The 13,719-nt window shown below is 49.2% G+C and overlaps 1 protein-coding gene across 6 annotated transcripts in view; it reads right to left on the bottom strand.

Annotated features, from left to right (window-relative positions):
* The window catches only part of LOC148831366 (transducin-like enhancer protein 3-B), a 28,016-nt gene extending 20,230 nt beyond the window's left edge, over nucleotides 1–7,786 (bottom strand). For all 6 annotated transcript variants that reach the window (XM_088920537.1, XM_088920539.1, XM_088920538.1 and 3 more), the window contains exons 1-5: nucleotides 7,295–7,786; nucleotides 6,605–6,815; nucleotides 5,892–5,992; nucleotides 5,109–5,172; nucleotides 3,801–3,845 (exon numbers count right to left, since the gene is read on the bottom strand). In XM_088920537.1, the coding sequence (XP_088776663.1) occupies nucleotides 3,801–3,845; nucleotides 5,109–5,172; nucleotides 5,892–5,992; nucleotides 6,605–6,628 (234 nt within the window). In that variant the 5' untranslated portion in view covers nucleotides 6,629–6,815; nucleotides 7,295–7,786. The remainder of the gene's footprint in view (nucleotides 1–3,800; nucleotides 3,846–5,108; nucleotides 5,173–5,891; nucleotides 5,993–6,604; nucleotides 6,816–7,294) is intronic.
* Between the last annotated feature and the right edge of the window lie 5,933 nt (nucleotides 7,787–13,719).

Below are 13,719 nucleotides of genomic sequence, written 5' to 3'. Positions count from 1 at the left end.
TATCGGCATTAGCAAAGTGGAGCGAGACACTGATGAGTATTAAATTTGCAGGAAAACAACTGGTGATTGTAGCCGTGCGTGCCGTGCAGCTCCAGGCCACCAACAGCACTAATCACCAGAGACGCAGGCTGAGGAGGCAGGCTAGGGACTCCAGTGTCCCCCGAGGGACTGGAGCACCCCCCACTCCCGACACACACGCAGGGGCTGGGCTCTGGACACAGGCCAGATACCAGGGCTCACAAGGAGCCTGGCTGCAGACCCGAGTGCAGACCAATGAGCAGATCATTTCATAAAAGGCCCCACTGAGAACTACAGAAACTTCCGGCTACCACAACAGAAAACTGACATGAATACTATGGTAAAAGCAACTCAAACTATTTAAAGCTCGCATGAGGACAAGACACGTGGACATTAACCAACAGTGCACTGGGCACTGAAAATTGAAGGATCTTCTTTATAAGGAACTAAACTGGCCAGCTGAGCCACTGGAAAAAAAAAAAAATAAAAATAATGCTGGACATCACTGTCAGGTCAAGAAGCGAGTGACCCAAAAAGGAAAGGTCAAATTTCAGACCTTCTGTGTTCTGCAGCTCTGCTCAGGATCTTTACAATCGCCACACAGACCCATCTCGATCCATTCAACACAAAACCATAGCCAGCACTTCAGTCTAAACTTACCTCAGCAGGGATCTGACCACAGCGGAATGATGGCCTTGCTCTTAAGCAGCTGGGCCCTAATATAAAAGTGTTTGTTCTACACATTTTCAGTTACATCTCCCGTGTTATGTCAAGCCCGGCCGATGCCTGAAGGCATTACTCACCCCTCTGTGCACACAGCCGTGCCTGAGAGCTGAGTCAACAGGAGTAACGCCAGACGCCCAAGACCCAGCGGTGTGCACAGCACAAAATTGAGACTGTGACCCTTCAAAGGTTCTTCTACCCAATAACTTTAATTATCCCTGTGATGAACCCAGAGACAAGCCTTCCACAGTGGACAACCGTGGAAATTTACACCTGCAAGGCAGCGATGAGCACTCACCTATTGGAAAGCCAACCAAAGTTAGTTGCTTCTTTGGAAAAAGACTCATGGTCTCAGCAGTTATTTCACTGTGGTGAAATTAATTAACCAACTGCATTTGCATTGCAGTCCCCAGCTCCAAGGAGCTGCTCCATGTACAGACGGAAGACCCACGTCATCCACAACTGCAACACCTACCTGGGTGACACGCAGTCAGGTGAAGAGTGGGGACATGATTCACAACAGAACCAAGTGGGAAACTGAGGATATCCCGTGAGGGGTGTAGCCTGGACAGCAGGGATAACAGCCATACTCTTACAAACAGATCCACAGGATCTTTAATGACCGAGTGCCTGCCGTCATCATACTGGGGCAGTGGTTTGAACTCTCTGGTGCAAACGGAGTGTGCCACCAGCACCACTTACAGCAGCAACCCTCTTTTCCACAGAGGTCTCCCACCCCAGCAACGATCAGGCCCAGTCCTAGTCTCCAAAGTCAGAACCGATCAGGTTACAGTGATATTGGTACGGTCCGACCACATTGACTAGAGCCCAAAAACACCACAGGGCAGTTAAATCACAATATTTCAGCTTGAGACCTCATTCTCGTACCGGAGATCAAGGACCTAGCTCCTTCCTGTCCCGAAGCATAAGGAGAGGAAGTTATTTGTTAGTCGGCTCATCAAGTTGCCAACAATGGCAACAATTTCATTCAGTTACTTCTTGAAAGAAATCAGGGTAGCGGCTTCAACAAAACGACCGTGGAGCAATGTTCCAGATTGCCACGAACCCCGAGAGATCACGGGCGACAGCCCCACCTCCTGACTGGACTTCTCCATTATAGTTACTCCTTCAAGATCGAGTCAAGTTTGCTTTGGCTTCCAGACAAGTCAGCCATCATCACCTTGGTAAACAAGTCCTAGAAACCAGCATAAATTATTCATCTGAACAGGCAGAGCGAAGAAAGCGCAGGGAGCTCAGCACACAGAGCCGCAGACAGGGCTTCCCTTAATAAACTCGGATCTCCGCGAGCGAGCTCAGGCACCAACAGGTCGAGGAAACCAAATAGCAGTCCCGGAAAGGCACTCCCCCTCCCTTCGCCAGGCCCCACCTGCTTGCTGGACTCCCCTCACGTCTCCCCCTGCTCCTCTGCAAGAATTCCAGCAAACACAGCATAATGAGCTGCAACAATTAAAACTGCTGATTGACACCAGGCTACTGCAATTACTTCCCAATTCCCACATAATAAGAAGCCTGTCAAAACAAATCACCCAAAGCTGCAATAATCAGCCAGCCTCCAGAACCTAGGCTGCTCCCCTCTGCCTCACTTTACGAGATGTGAAACCTGTGCTGTTCACGGACATAAAGAGACCTACCCCTCAAAGCGATCCTCGAACTTTAGCAGAATTAAGATTTCATTTGCAGCTGGTCAAAGCCAGCCCATTAACCCTCCTCCCCGACCCCCTCCCCGCACGAGAGAGCCCGTCTGTGCGTCTACTCCAGGCAGATGTAATCATAAGCTCTCCGATTTGGAAGGAAAAGGGCCTCCGCATGAATAATTCAAGCCACTGCAGTCTGGTCAGCCGAGGCTATTGATAAACAAAAGGCAGCCGCTAAAAACAGGTCGGCCAATTAACCCGTTTACCCGAGACCGTTCCACCTGCCCCAGAAATAACTTCTTTTTTCTCTCCTCCTGCTGCCTGCGGAAGCGCTCCTGCTAAATGTTGCCGAGCATCTGGTGCCGTGACTCCGTTACGCCAACCCGGGCGAGATCGGCCGGCCTGTCCCCGGTCTGCCGCAGTTCACCCCCCTGCAGAGCCGGGACTAATCCAACACTGCCGTGTGAGGCTCCACCGGAGACCCCCAGACTCTCCCTGCGTTTCCCCTCATAATTCCCCTCACAATACAGTGCCGGGGCGCGTTAAATCACACGGCCCGAGGTTTTCCGCGTAACCGACAGCTCCTTACAACTAAGCCAGACAGCATCAACCGTACATGCTCTCCAAACCAAATCCGCAAGCCGGAGCCCCCACGGCCCCAGCTCTGAGCAGCTACAGACATTAAATGTTGCGGTCTGGCGCAGTACTTTAGTCGGAGATTTAATTCTGAATCACGCTCAACCTTGCAACGCCACTCTCTCAGCTCAACGCTCAGAAGCTTCAGCTGTGATGCCCGTATAGCGTCGGGGGCAGGCTCCAAAGTCTAGCGCCACACCCCTTACTTCATCTTTAATGAAGCTTACAAGTTTGAGCAGCCGGAATCGGCTCTTAATCTTCCCTTCCGCGATGGCATCACACGCTCTCCCCTCCTAATCTTATCAAGGCGGCCCCATCGCATTCCAGCTGCGCCGGAAGACTTCAGGGCTATCAGACCTACACGGCCGTGGTAGGAAGTAGGAGGAGGACTCCTATCTGTGTCGAGTCCCATGATGCTGGGCTCCCTGTGTAAACAAGCCTGCACAGTGCCACCACTGTCTCCCTCACCCACTTGGCCAAACAGGATCCGCAGCAGATCCCAGACACAGATGTGGCTGGGACACCCCCCTTTGTCACGTCCTCTCCCACAATGCAGCGCACACACCCACATAGCCTTGCTCTCACACACATTCGGCCAGATTTACTGCCGCACGCTTCACACAATACCTTCTTAAAGCTCTGTAAATGATTTAAGGCGCCTAACCCAGAAATATTACAGCGCAATTCCATAGTCCGCCAGTGATGCAAATGAAATACCCCCCTCCGAAAAAGGTCGGCATGCTGGCGCTGTGGTTCCAGGGTACATACCTGTTTGTGCATTTCAATATTCAGCCCGTAAGACATCTCGTAGTACTGGAACACAAAAGAAATAAGAAATCCAATGAGCATCTCGGAAACAGCTGCGTTACTCACCCTTTCAGATCCTGAAGCCATTAGGCAAGAACAACGCCTCTCCCACAAGACTGGCCAATAATCCTGTTTTCTGCACAGGTTGTTAATTAATGACACCCACTCGTCAGATCACAAAACACGTTGCTAAATGGAGAAATATTAAGTCAGAGTGGCAGGAAAATCCATCAGCTAGTAGTCTGTGACTACTCAGCAGGGGAGCACAAAACTGGACAGGCAAATTAGCGATTAGCTCCTGAAATCTCTGGCTGGTCCCCTTTCGTCCACTGTAGCTATTTAAAGAAAACTCCACAGAGGTACGTCAGGGCGCTGTGCAGGAGAGCTGGTGTGCACTGGCTTGCCATCCTTTTATGAGGTCAGTGCATCCCGAGTCAAACAGCTTGTTAGAGAAGGACTTTCAAACACCACTGTGTCACAAATCATAGATCAGAGCAACAGAACTCTGTAACCTGCAGCCTGACACCATCAGCAAAGGAACAGAGGGTGAGTAATAGAACTGTTTACTCAAGCTTCATATGATTTTTTTTTTCCTGTGGAAAAACGCACTTTCATAGTGGCTGAAGTTAAGCCATGCACCCCACTGTAATAGGGATCTCAGACAAGCCTAAATCACTCAGACATGCTCCAATACCTCTGTGTATTTTCTCTTCATCTCAGCTGAGGTCAGAAGATATAACGGTCACTCGTCTGTCACACCCAGAGAACCGTGATCATTTTAATTCACGAGCTTTGCCGTGATCAAGAAAACCCCCCACTTGAAGGAACAATGCCGTGCATTACAGATTAAAAAAATGGGAAGCACTCCAACAGCACATTTTAGCACCCCTCTCTCTCCGTGAGCAGTGATGGAAATTGACACCCATCACAAATAGCGTACAGCTCTTCAGAAATGAATTCCAGGCCATGCCCATATCCTCACTGACCATGCAACACCCAGCTAGTGTCTGCTATAGGCTTGGGTGTAAAGATTGTTATATTGGCCAAACACAGCTGCTGTAGACACTAACTCCCTCTTCTCGGGATACCAAGTACAGCAGCCCCAGGTCAGGATGGGGGTACTGGAGCCGCCCCCCAAGCCTCATCTCTTCACGTGCTGCTGTGTGATTTCACAAGCTCTTACACCAGCCCTTAGATGGAAATCTTAAAACAAACCCCTGGACGTGCACGGCTCACCACCACGCTCCGGAATGAGAAAAGTCAGCTCACCATGACATAGTGGCGCTGCATCTCCGTCTTCTCGTTGGCCAGTTTGTCATACTCCACCTTAAGACTGAAAAGAGGAAACAGGGTGCCCGTTTTCAGTCTTCACTCTCTCCCCCAAAACAGTCTGCTCAACACGCCCCTCCCGCGCCGCTGTCACGACATCAGAGCCCCTGAAAAACCGGCTTTTCACGCCCGGAAACTCACACAGACACTCTCTCTCTGGGGAGCTTTGGAGTGGCTGAACGGGAACATCAGTCACTTTGCAAACAGGCGCTTTCACCTTACTGAATCAAAAAAATCCCTTTCATTTCCAATCAAGTTGTAGCATTTCAGCTCTGCGCAGCGGTGCAGACATTTTCCACGAAAATTCACATTTCGGCACTGAAAGCTCCGAGACCGACATGTGCCGCCATACTCTTACCCACCCCCCAAAGTCCCTTCCTGAGCAACATATTACAAACTGCCCCGAGCGCCTGACACCACCGTGGCACTCGTACTCAAAACACGAATTGCAAGGTTGGGAGTTTTCTCTCTGCTTCGGTCGGTGAAATAAAGAAGTCACATGCACTGCTAATCACAACCATGGACTACCACTATCCGCAACTCCAGCAACAACCCAGATCAGGGGTCTCGACGCTTTTAAAGAAGCCCTCGCGTCTTTAAACTGGGATTTGTATTACCGGTAAACGCAGTCCTGCATCTCGGGACATTTCAGGATTGATTAAAACAAGACTTCCCCCACCACCGCACACCCAACCCGAATCCTCCTACGGCTGTAATTATTACCTGTGATACTGAGCTTGTAGGAACTGAAACTCGTCTTTAATCCTGTCACAGGACTCCGCCACTGTGAATTTGAACCCTGGCTGCCCAGGCTGATGAGGCGCCTGAAAAAATATGATTAAGATAAGAAAAAGAAAACGGAATAGCACTTTTTATCGCACCCAAAAGTGTTAGGGGGGAGGGGGCGAGGGGGGGGGGGGGGGGGCTGGGGGTGCTCGCGTCTCGCTCGCCGCAGCCCGCAGGACAATCCAGCTCGCGCCGCCCGCGGGCTGACCGAGCTGCTCCCAGGCGGCTCGCGCGATCCCTTCCCGCTGCCGCCTGGTAAAGAGCGCGTCCACCCAGCGCTCAAGTGCACCTGGTGGAAACAAAGCACTACCCCCTACCACAAATGGCAAAGAAACACACGCATACACACACTACTGGGGGCAACTGCAAGGTTTGAGGACGGCGAAATAAACCCATAAAATTAAATTCGAAACGTGTCCTGTTCCCGTGTTGTCGTGCGTGATCACCTGCACGGCACATTTTCTGTTTGCCCTAAATACCGATACCCCCCCCCCCCAAAAAGGGTGCAGAGTTATTACAGAAGGGGTGAAACAAAATTGCATGCAAATCGGAGCGGAACGCGATTCTCAAATAACAGGGTACAACTACTGCTCCGGTGGGGGGTGAGGATAGGTGTAGCTAGTTGCAGTTTCGGCCAGGATTCCACTTACCGGGTGCCGGCCCTGCGGATACATCTTCGGTGTACCCCTTTTCGACGGGGAAGTCCAGGAAATATCTTCGTTTCTCTGATTAATCCCCAGCGGGCAAAGCGAGTAGTCCGGGCGCGCAGGTCTGCGAACTCCGGAGCCCAACTCCTCGCAGGGATCGGGGGTGCTAACACTCCCAGCGCCAGCCTCGGCTCATCCGCTGCCCAACAAGCGCCTTAAAACACGCATCGACCACAAAACGGACACAAAAAAAAAACAAACAGGAATGATATATGAACAAGTTTCGCCCAATTAGAAAGAGAGCCACGCAGCTCCGAGGCAGTCGGAGCGGAATAATTGCATCGCACAGAAACGGTCCGTTGACATCTGTTGGGAAAAGCTGAATCAAATCCAGGTTTTTTCCTCCGTAGTGGTAATTATAACGGCGATAAGGATTAATTTTCAGAAAGATTTGGGGATCTTCGTATTTTCCAGCCTGGAATGGAAATCGTCGATTTCACGCATTAAGAAGACACAGTTTGTTCTCTCCGCCAGACATATTTTAAAATGCTAAGGTTTATTTTTGTAGGGGACATTAACCTTCTCTACGGTATCGTGCGCCCCGTGGCTTGATCAACAGCGGCAGAATCACACACACAAAGCGCACACGGACCGTAAACCGAACTGGATCTCCGCGTTTCCGCCAGCCTTTACCTTTTGTCTTCAGCTACGGGGGCAAGGGAGCTTGCTCGGTCCTTAGCAAGTCTTCAAAACCCTCCGAGATTCACACAAACGCAAAGATGAAGAGCTCGCCCGAGACGAACCGTTGAACAGCACATCATCTCCCCATGTAGGGTCTGCCGTGGAGCACCCGGGAGCGATCTCGGGCGATGCCGGGCGACTCGAGATGCCTCTATCCAAGTATCCAAGCCCAGGGTTTAAAAAAACAAGCGTTTCAGACTTTGGTCCGTAAACACACGCAGCGTTTGAGCCTTGGCTAGCTCGTGGCGAGTCCAGTACGTCCACTCGAGCCTCCCAGTACCACCGAAAGCTCGCATTCGGGTTAGACTGGGGTTAAATGTCGGTTTTTCTTTCGAAAAAAAAGTTTTGACGTTGTTATTCACCAACCTTCTGCTCTCCAGTTTTCCTCCAGCGCGCTCACACACACACTGCCTGGCTCACTGTACCACACACAGACAGAGCACTGACACGAGGGGGCTGCTCAACAGCCGCGAGAGCGCCTCTCGCGGCCCAATCAGGTGAGCAGTAGGAGTTTGCCCCCCCTCTGGCCAATCGCAGAGCGCTGTCCCCACGTGGGGACACGGCGCTCTCGGAAAGAGGATTGGACGGGGTGTTTGTGATGTCACCTTCCGCCATTTTGGAGCTAAACTGCAAGTTGTTACAGCCAAGTGAAATACGAAATTATGACTTAAAAAAAACGTATATATTAATAATATATATGCATATTTGTGACAGATAAGATGAAGACACTCAAAAGCTAAAGGAACATACAGATGTTGGTAAAGTATTGTCGATAGAGTTAGAGTAGTTGTGCCCAATTAGGGAAACTAGGTTGGTAAACAAGATGAGCTTTTGATAGTGCACTAACAGTAACTGAAGAACATTGCCTGTCACAATACAGCCGTAAACGTTGAGCAAGTGATCTCACGTGTAAGCACTTGTATGAAAGATATTTTAACGACGATGTATGTTAATGGTCTAATAATAATCCCACTATAGGCTAATTATTAAATACCACGATTCACTCCATTAGACATGTATTCAATCTAGTCGAGTGCGTTACAGACACTCCACACTTTGTATTTCAAACCGATTCGAAATGACCTCAACACCAATCATCGGGATCTCAGTACAATAACTCAATATACAAAAAAATATGTATTTTTAACTTCATGGGAGCCAAAGAGCCATGTTGCGCTCAAAAACAAAAAAAAGTCTGATGATTTAAGAAGATGTGTTTGACCTTTGGCTTTTATTAGGAATTAATTTGATTTCATTTATTTTTTTTTAAATATGATGTATAATCTACACACCGCACAACATGTCTGCACTCGAGAGGAAGGCAGCCGATCACGTGCTCCTCGGAGCTACTCTAACTCACGTGGGGCGCTTTGATCCTTCACGGCTGCCTCGTCCAATGGCCGCGCGGTGGTCGGGCTCTCTCGCTTTCTATTGGTCAGAGATAGTGCTGCCTGTCAGTCAGGGCACCGACTGTTGTCAATCAAACCCACGAGGGTGCCGAGCGCTGACAAATGCCTGCGCTTCTCAAGCCTCCTGCCTGCGAACAGTGCCTAGAATGGCTGCTTAATTAGCTCCGAATGGCTTTTCCTTCTAGCTCAAACAATCTGTCACTACCATGTGGTAAAAAGAGTCATGCATAAAACAAAGGGGGGGAAAAGGCAGGGAAGCAGGGGCTAAATATCAGTTTGATTTTTTTTCTTTTTATTCAACGAACACATTTTTATTACCACGAATACACAGCGTTTATTTCTCTGAAGCAAACATGCTCGTCGCGACCAACGCAGCTCGTCTTTCTGCTTTTGTTTTCCTTTGTTGTACTTTAGGGGAATTAAAACAGTGCGCGCCTGTTTGGGTTTTTTTTCCCTGCAGAAGTGCTGTTTTTGGAACGTCCTCACCAAAAGGAAGATGTTTACAACGGGAAGCCCGACCGGCCCCCATTTCCAAACGACATCCACCTAATTTATTTGCATGCGCTCGATTCCACCCCATTCCCCACTGCCATGTCAAGCACCGAGCACACACTCGCGCAAAAACATTGCATTATGAAACATTATCGCAAACTGAGCCGCTCGCTGTCCGATTCAAGGTGCGCTGTCCCTTCAGTTGGAACTGACACAGGCAGAAATGCGAAAATAATTAACAAAGCTGTTGCAGACCGCGTTTCCCCCTTTATGAGGGGTTAATTTCTTCAACGCCTGATAAGCAAAGGAGGTTTTTTTATTTTTTTTTTGTTGGACATCAGCATTACGACGTGGAGTACTAATGCATTTAAAAAAAAACGAACTTCTAAATATAAATCTTCAAGAATCCCACCTTGATAAAATAAACCCGTGTCCCGTGTTTACATTTTAAAGGGCTTTGTTACTGTAAAGCTACGGGGTAAGATAGGGAGAAGAGGCCTTTGCCATTGTTCAACCGTTCAAACGCCTCTCCCGAGTAGCTCCTCCTGATTGGACGCGGTTCAAGATGTTTATGTGAGGCGACGCAGCAGGGTCACTGGCTGCCGAAAGGGTTGCTCCTCATTGGCCGCTTAATTGGGGACCTTGGATTGGTCCCACGTGGGTGCGGAGAGGTGGGGGGGCGGAGCCAAATCCCGGCCTGGAGCGGAGACGGAGCGGAGCGGGTGAGCGGCAGGGAGACACTTGGGGCCTGCCCAGGAGCAGGAATAAACCACGCCGAAGTGGGCTGGCCAAGGGCAGCCACGTCACGCGCAGACAGATGCCCACACTCCGTTTTAAATGGACCATCAAAGAAAAAAAAAAACGTTGTAAGACTAGATGAACATTCTTGTGTAATCATATTTATTAACCTTCATCTTAGCGTTATGTCTTTCAACGGGACTGGCAAAACAGGCTTTGGCATCGGTAGGAACTTAAAACTAAAAAAAAATGGGATGCATCATAACTACAAGAAAGGTCTCATTCTCTCAGAAGGTTTCACAATGGTGTCAACGCCAGCTGTCGGTCTTGATCCTGTTACTGACTCCGGTCTTCTCCTTACAAGGGGAAACAACAGTGCCTGTTTCAGTGGGATCACACACCTCACGTACTGGGCGTCTGCTGTGACTGGTCTCTCCATGTGCCCAGGCTCGACAGGGCGAGACCTCGGTGTATGGAAACCCTAGCCACCAGAGCTCTGGTCTGTGAGATGTATTTACTGGATAATCTGGCATTACGTAAGTTTTTGCAAGAAAACAGAGTAATGGAGATTGCGTTAAGCTTTTGATGAGCGCCGTGATACTGTACTATAGGACTAATCCTTCCCTACAGGCAGGAATTATAGATTTGAAAAAAATAAGACTGATTTATTGAGCGACAGAGTGACTCCTCGCTGATGTTGAATTAGCATTGCTGTGCTGTCCGGACACTGGCATATTGTCAATAGCCAGTCAGTGAGGTGTCTCTGGCCCCTGAACCTCTGTGAGCAGCCCAGTGCACAGGACTGATAATGACCTTCATCTTCAATACTATGAATCAGGGATCAAGGGCCATGAGAATGTGCTCCAGCCCTACAGGCAAGCACCCTGCATCCACTCCTGCCTGTTAGCCCAACACCTCCACAGAACCAGTGTGAACTCTCCACCTGAAGGCACAGCAGAGCACAAGTCTGCAGAGCTTATTTTGTTTTTGAAAACTTCACAAAATGAGAGCCATGTTCTGTTCCCAATTAACTGGCCACAGCGTAACCCCACCTGACAAATTCTAACACAGAAAACAAAATGTGCCAGAAATAGGCAGGTTTCTCGTCGGTCTCCAGGCTGTGCAAGCGCTCGTGTATAAGAAAAGTCTTAACGGCTACCAAGCCTGCAACTACGCCAACACCGAGGACCCGATATTTCCAGACACAGGGAACCAGAAGTTAATAAAGTTGCTTTAACAGCGAGGCAGGAAAAAAACAATGTTAAATGAATGCTCTGCTGTGTGCCCCCTTTCTCCTCAGCTGTTGAAATGTCCCTGTGTTCATTTTTCTTTTCTTAAGAAGCACTTGCCAAGTGTGTTTTGGTGCTATGGCATATTAGAATAGATATACTGTGTGAGAAAAAAAAAATGCCAAGAAATAAAAGGTCTTTTTGTTGCCATAATCAAATGAATCATATTCATTATTTCAGCGCGCGCACACACACACTGGGCCTTCCTGTTTGCACAGTAAATAAATGAAGGTCTTATTTTCCCCATGAGCTGGTATTGTGCGGCTCCGCAGTCACAGGGTTATTGACATGCTTTCAGACGTGGGCTCCCGGTTCAAAAGAGACGCATTCCGATCCACAATCAACCCAGTGTGCGGCAGCGGGATGAATGGGCCGGAGTGTATCAGGGTTACCCGTCAGCCAGCAGTCAATGCAAACAGGATGAAAGGCGTTATCCGAGGGGACAAATGCAGACATGAACAGTGTCGCCAAACAAAAAGACAGAGACTCTGGCAAGAGCACAGCCTGCGTGAATAGTCCGGCGCTGGGGAGGGGAGGAACAGAGCCAATTACCGCTCTGAAATTCTAATTCTCTGACATCAACAGCTACTTAGCAATATCTTAAAAACACAAGGAGCAGCATTATCACAGGCGATTCGGAAGCCAAGTGATTCGGCATGTATTTAAAGGGCCCCTGCCTCTCATTGGCTGAAGCTGCCACTTGCCCTGGGAGCGCGTTTGTAGGTGGGGAGGACCGTCAGCGCTCCCGCACGGGGCTGGAGGCGAACACGCCTTCAGAGACCCCCCCTCTCGCCCTGCAGATTTGCCCTGCTCCCGAGCTGAAGGAAGTGAAAGGAGCTGAAGGAGCTGGAAAGCCAGCGGCCTAGCGGACACATTCGCTTAGGCGCTAAAGGCAAAAATCGAGAAGAGATACTGCCGTCCCGAACGGCTCTCCACAATGAACTTTCCCGTGTTGTTGGAGAAATCAATAGCAGCTGCTGCTCACTGACATCCAAGGGGAGACTAATGCTAACAGAGCCACCATGCAGTCTATTTGTCTGTTTTACAAAGTGTACCAAGGAGGCACAGGTCATCTCTCTCCCTGGAAGATTCTGTTAAGTCGGCACTCGTATATAACAGCTAATGCCATTCCATTAACACCGGTAACAGGTCAGAATGAGCTTTTCTCAAAAAGGCATCTGAAGCCCGTTTAGAGCCCATTAGGGATACCGAACTCGCCTGTCAAGTCTGCTTGTTTACTATGCCTGCAATACAAATAATTTCCTGCATTACAAAACGTCATGCAAATTAATAACTCCTCTGAGGCTTGAAAGATGTGAGAAGCAGGGAGGCTGTGGGGCAGGTGTTCCTTTGAGACATGTGCAGCTCGGCTGTATTGAGCGCCAAAGGGGATGGGGCTTGTCGGTCTTGCTGTGCTGCCAGGGTGGTGAAGGTAAAAAGGTGGTCTGGTCCTTGGCTTCATAGTCAGAATGAAAGGTTATGGACAGAGAGAGCCGTGTACACAGACACATGTGGATGTGGAAGGACTCAGTTGCAGATCTTCAACCCTTTTGCCATCAGCCCCTCTGGAATTTCTCAAAGTCTCATCCTTGGCACCGTCCAGATGCAGAAATCCAGGGGCAGATTCCTTCACCTTCACCTCGGCCTGTGCATTTGATTTCTAGGATGCGTCATTAACAAAGGCGGCCACATGCTTTCCGAGCAGAGTCATATTCGTGTTTCACAAGCCTGAGAGTTTTATTGTCTTGCAACGATCGTACAGCCTTGCACAGTGCGCCGTTTCAGTTGTCCCCTGAGGCCAGTCCACGCTCTTTGCTGTGCAGCTGTGCGCAGTGGATGTGTCAAACCCAGCACTTGCGAAATCATCCCATTGTGAGGTGGCATACTGTACAATAACATTTCCCCACAGTGTGTGAAACAGGCAAGGGCTAGCCACTTGAACATATCACTGAGAGCTGTTGTCTCCTCCCCTGCACTCCCTGGGAGGGGCCAGGTCTTGACTCAGCAGGTGTCACACATTTAGACAATACATTGTTGAGATAAACAGTGCTGGAGGGAGTCTAGGATTAGATTTCAGTTTTAGTATAAATAGGTCTGCTCTCCAATTAGACCCAGGAAATGTTAAAAAAAAAGGCAAGGCAACAAAACAGTGAAAAAATAATCACACACAATCCAAAACAGTTCCCCAGTGTGAACATTTGGTAAACACACCGCTGATACACAACATTGCGTTTCTTTTTAGACGGCTTGCAAATACACATTCACTCCTCTCACCACTACTCACACTCCTAGCCCACCATCCCAAAGGTGCTTTGTATGACAGACCGGAGCTGGCTTTTCCATGGGCTCACATAAAGTTTCTAAGCACAGCGAGGAATGGCACCAGTAAAAACACCACCTGAAGCCCTGTGATCACACGTGTTTTTTGTGCGCAGACAATGGCTGGCCT

Source organism: Atractosteus spatula, chromosome 7 (assembly GCF_055471065.1).
Source record: "Atractosteus spatula isolate fAtrSpa1 chromosome 7, fAtrSpa1.hap1, whole genome shotgun sequence".
NCBI lineage: Eukaryota > Metazoa > Chordata > Actinopteri > Semionotiformes > Lepisosteidae > Atractosteus > Atractosteus spatula.
The sequence above is the reverse complement of the archived record's forward strand: the minus strand, read 5'-3'. Positions and strand labels throughout refer to the sequence as shown.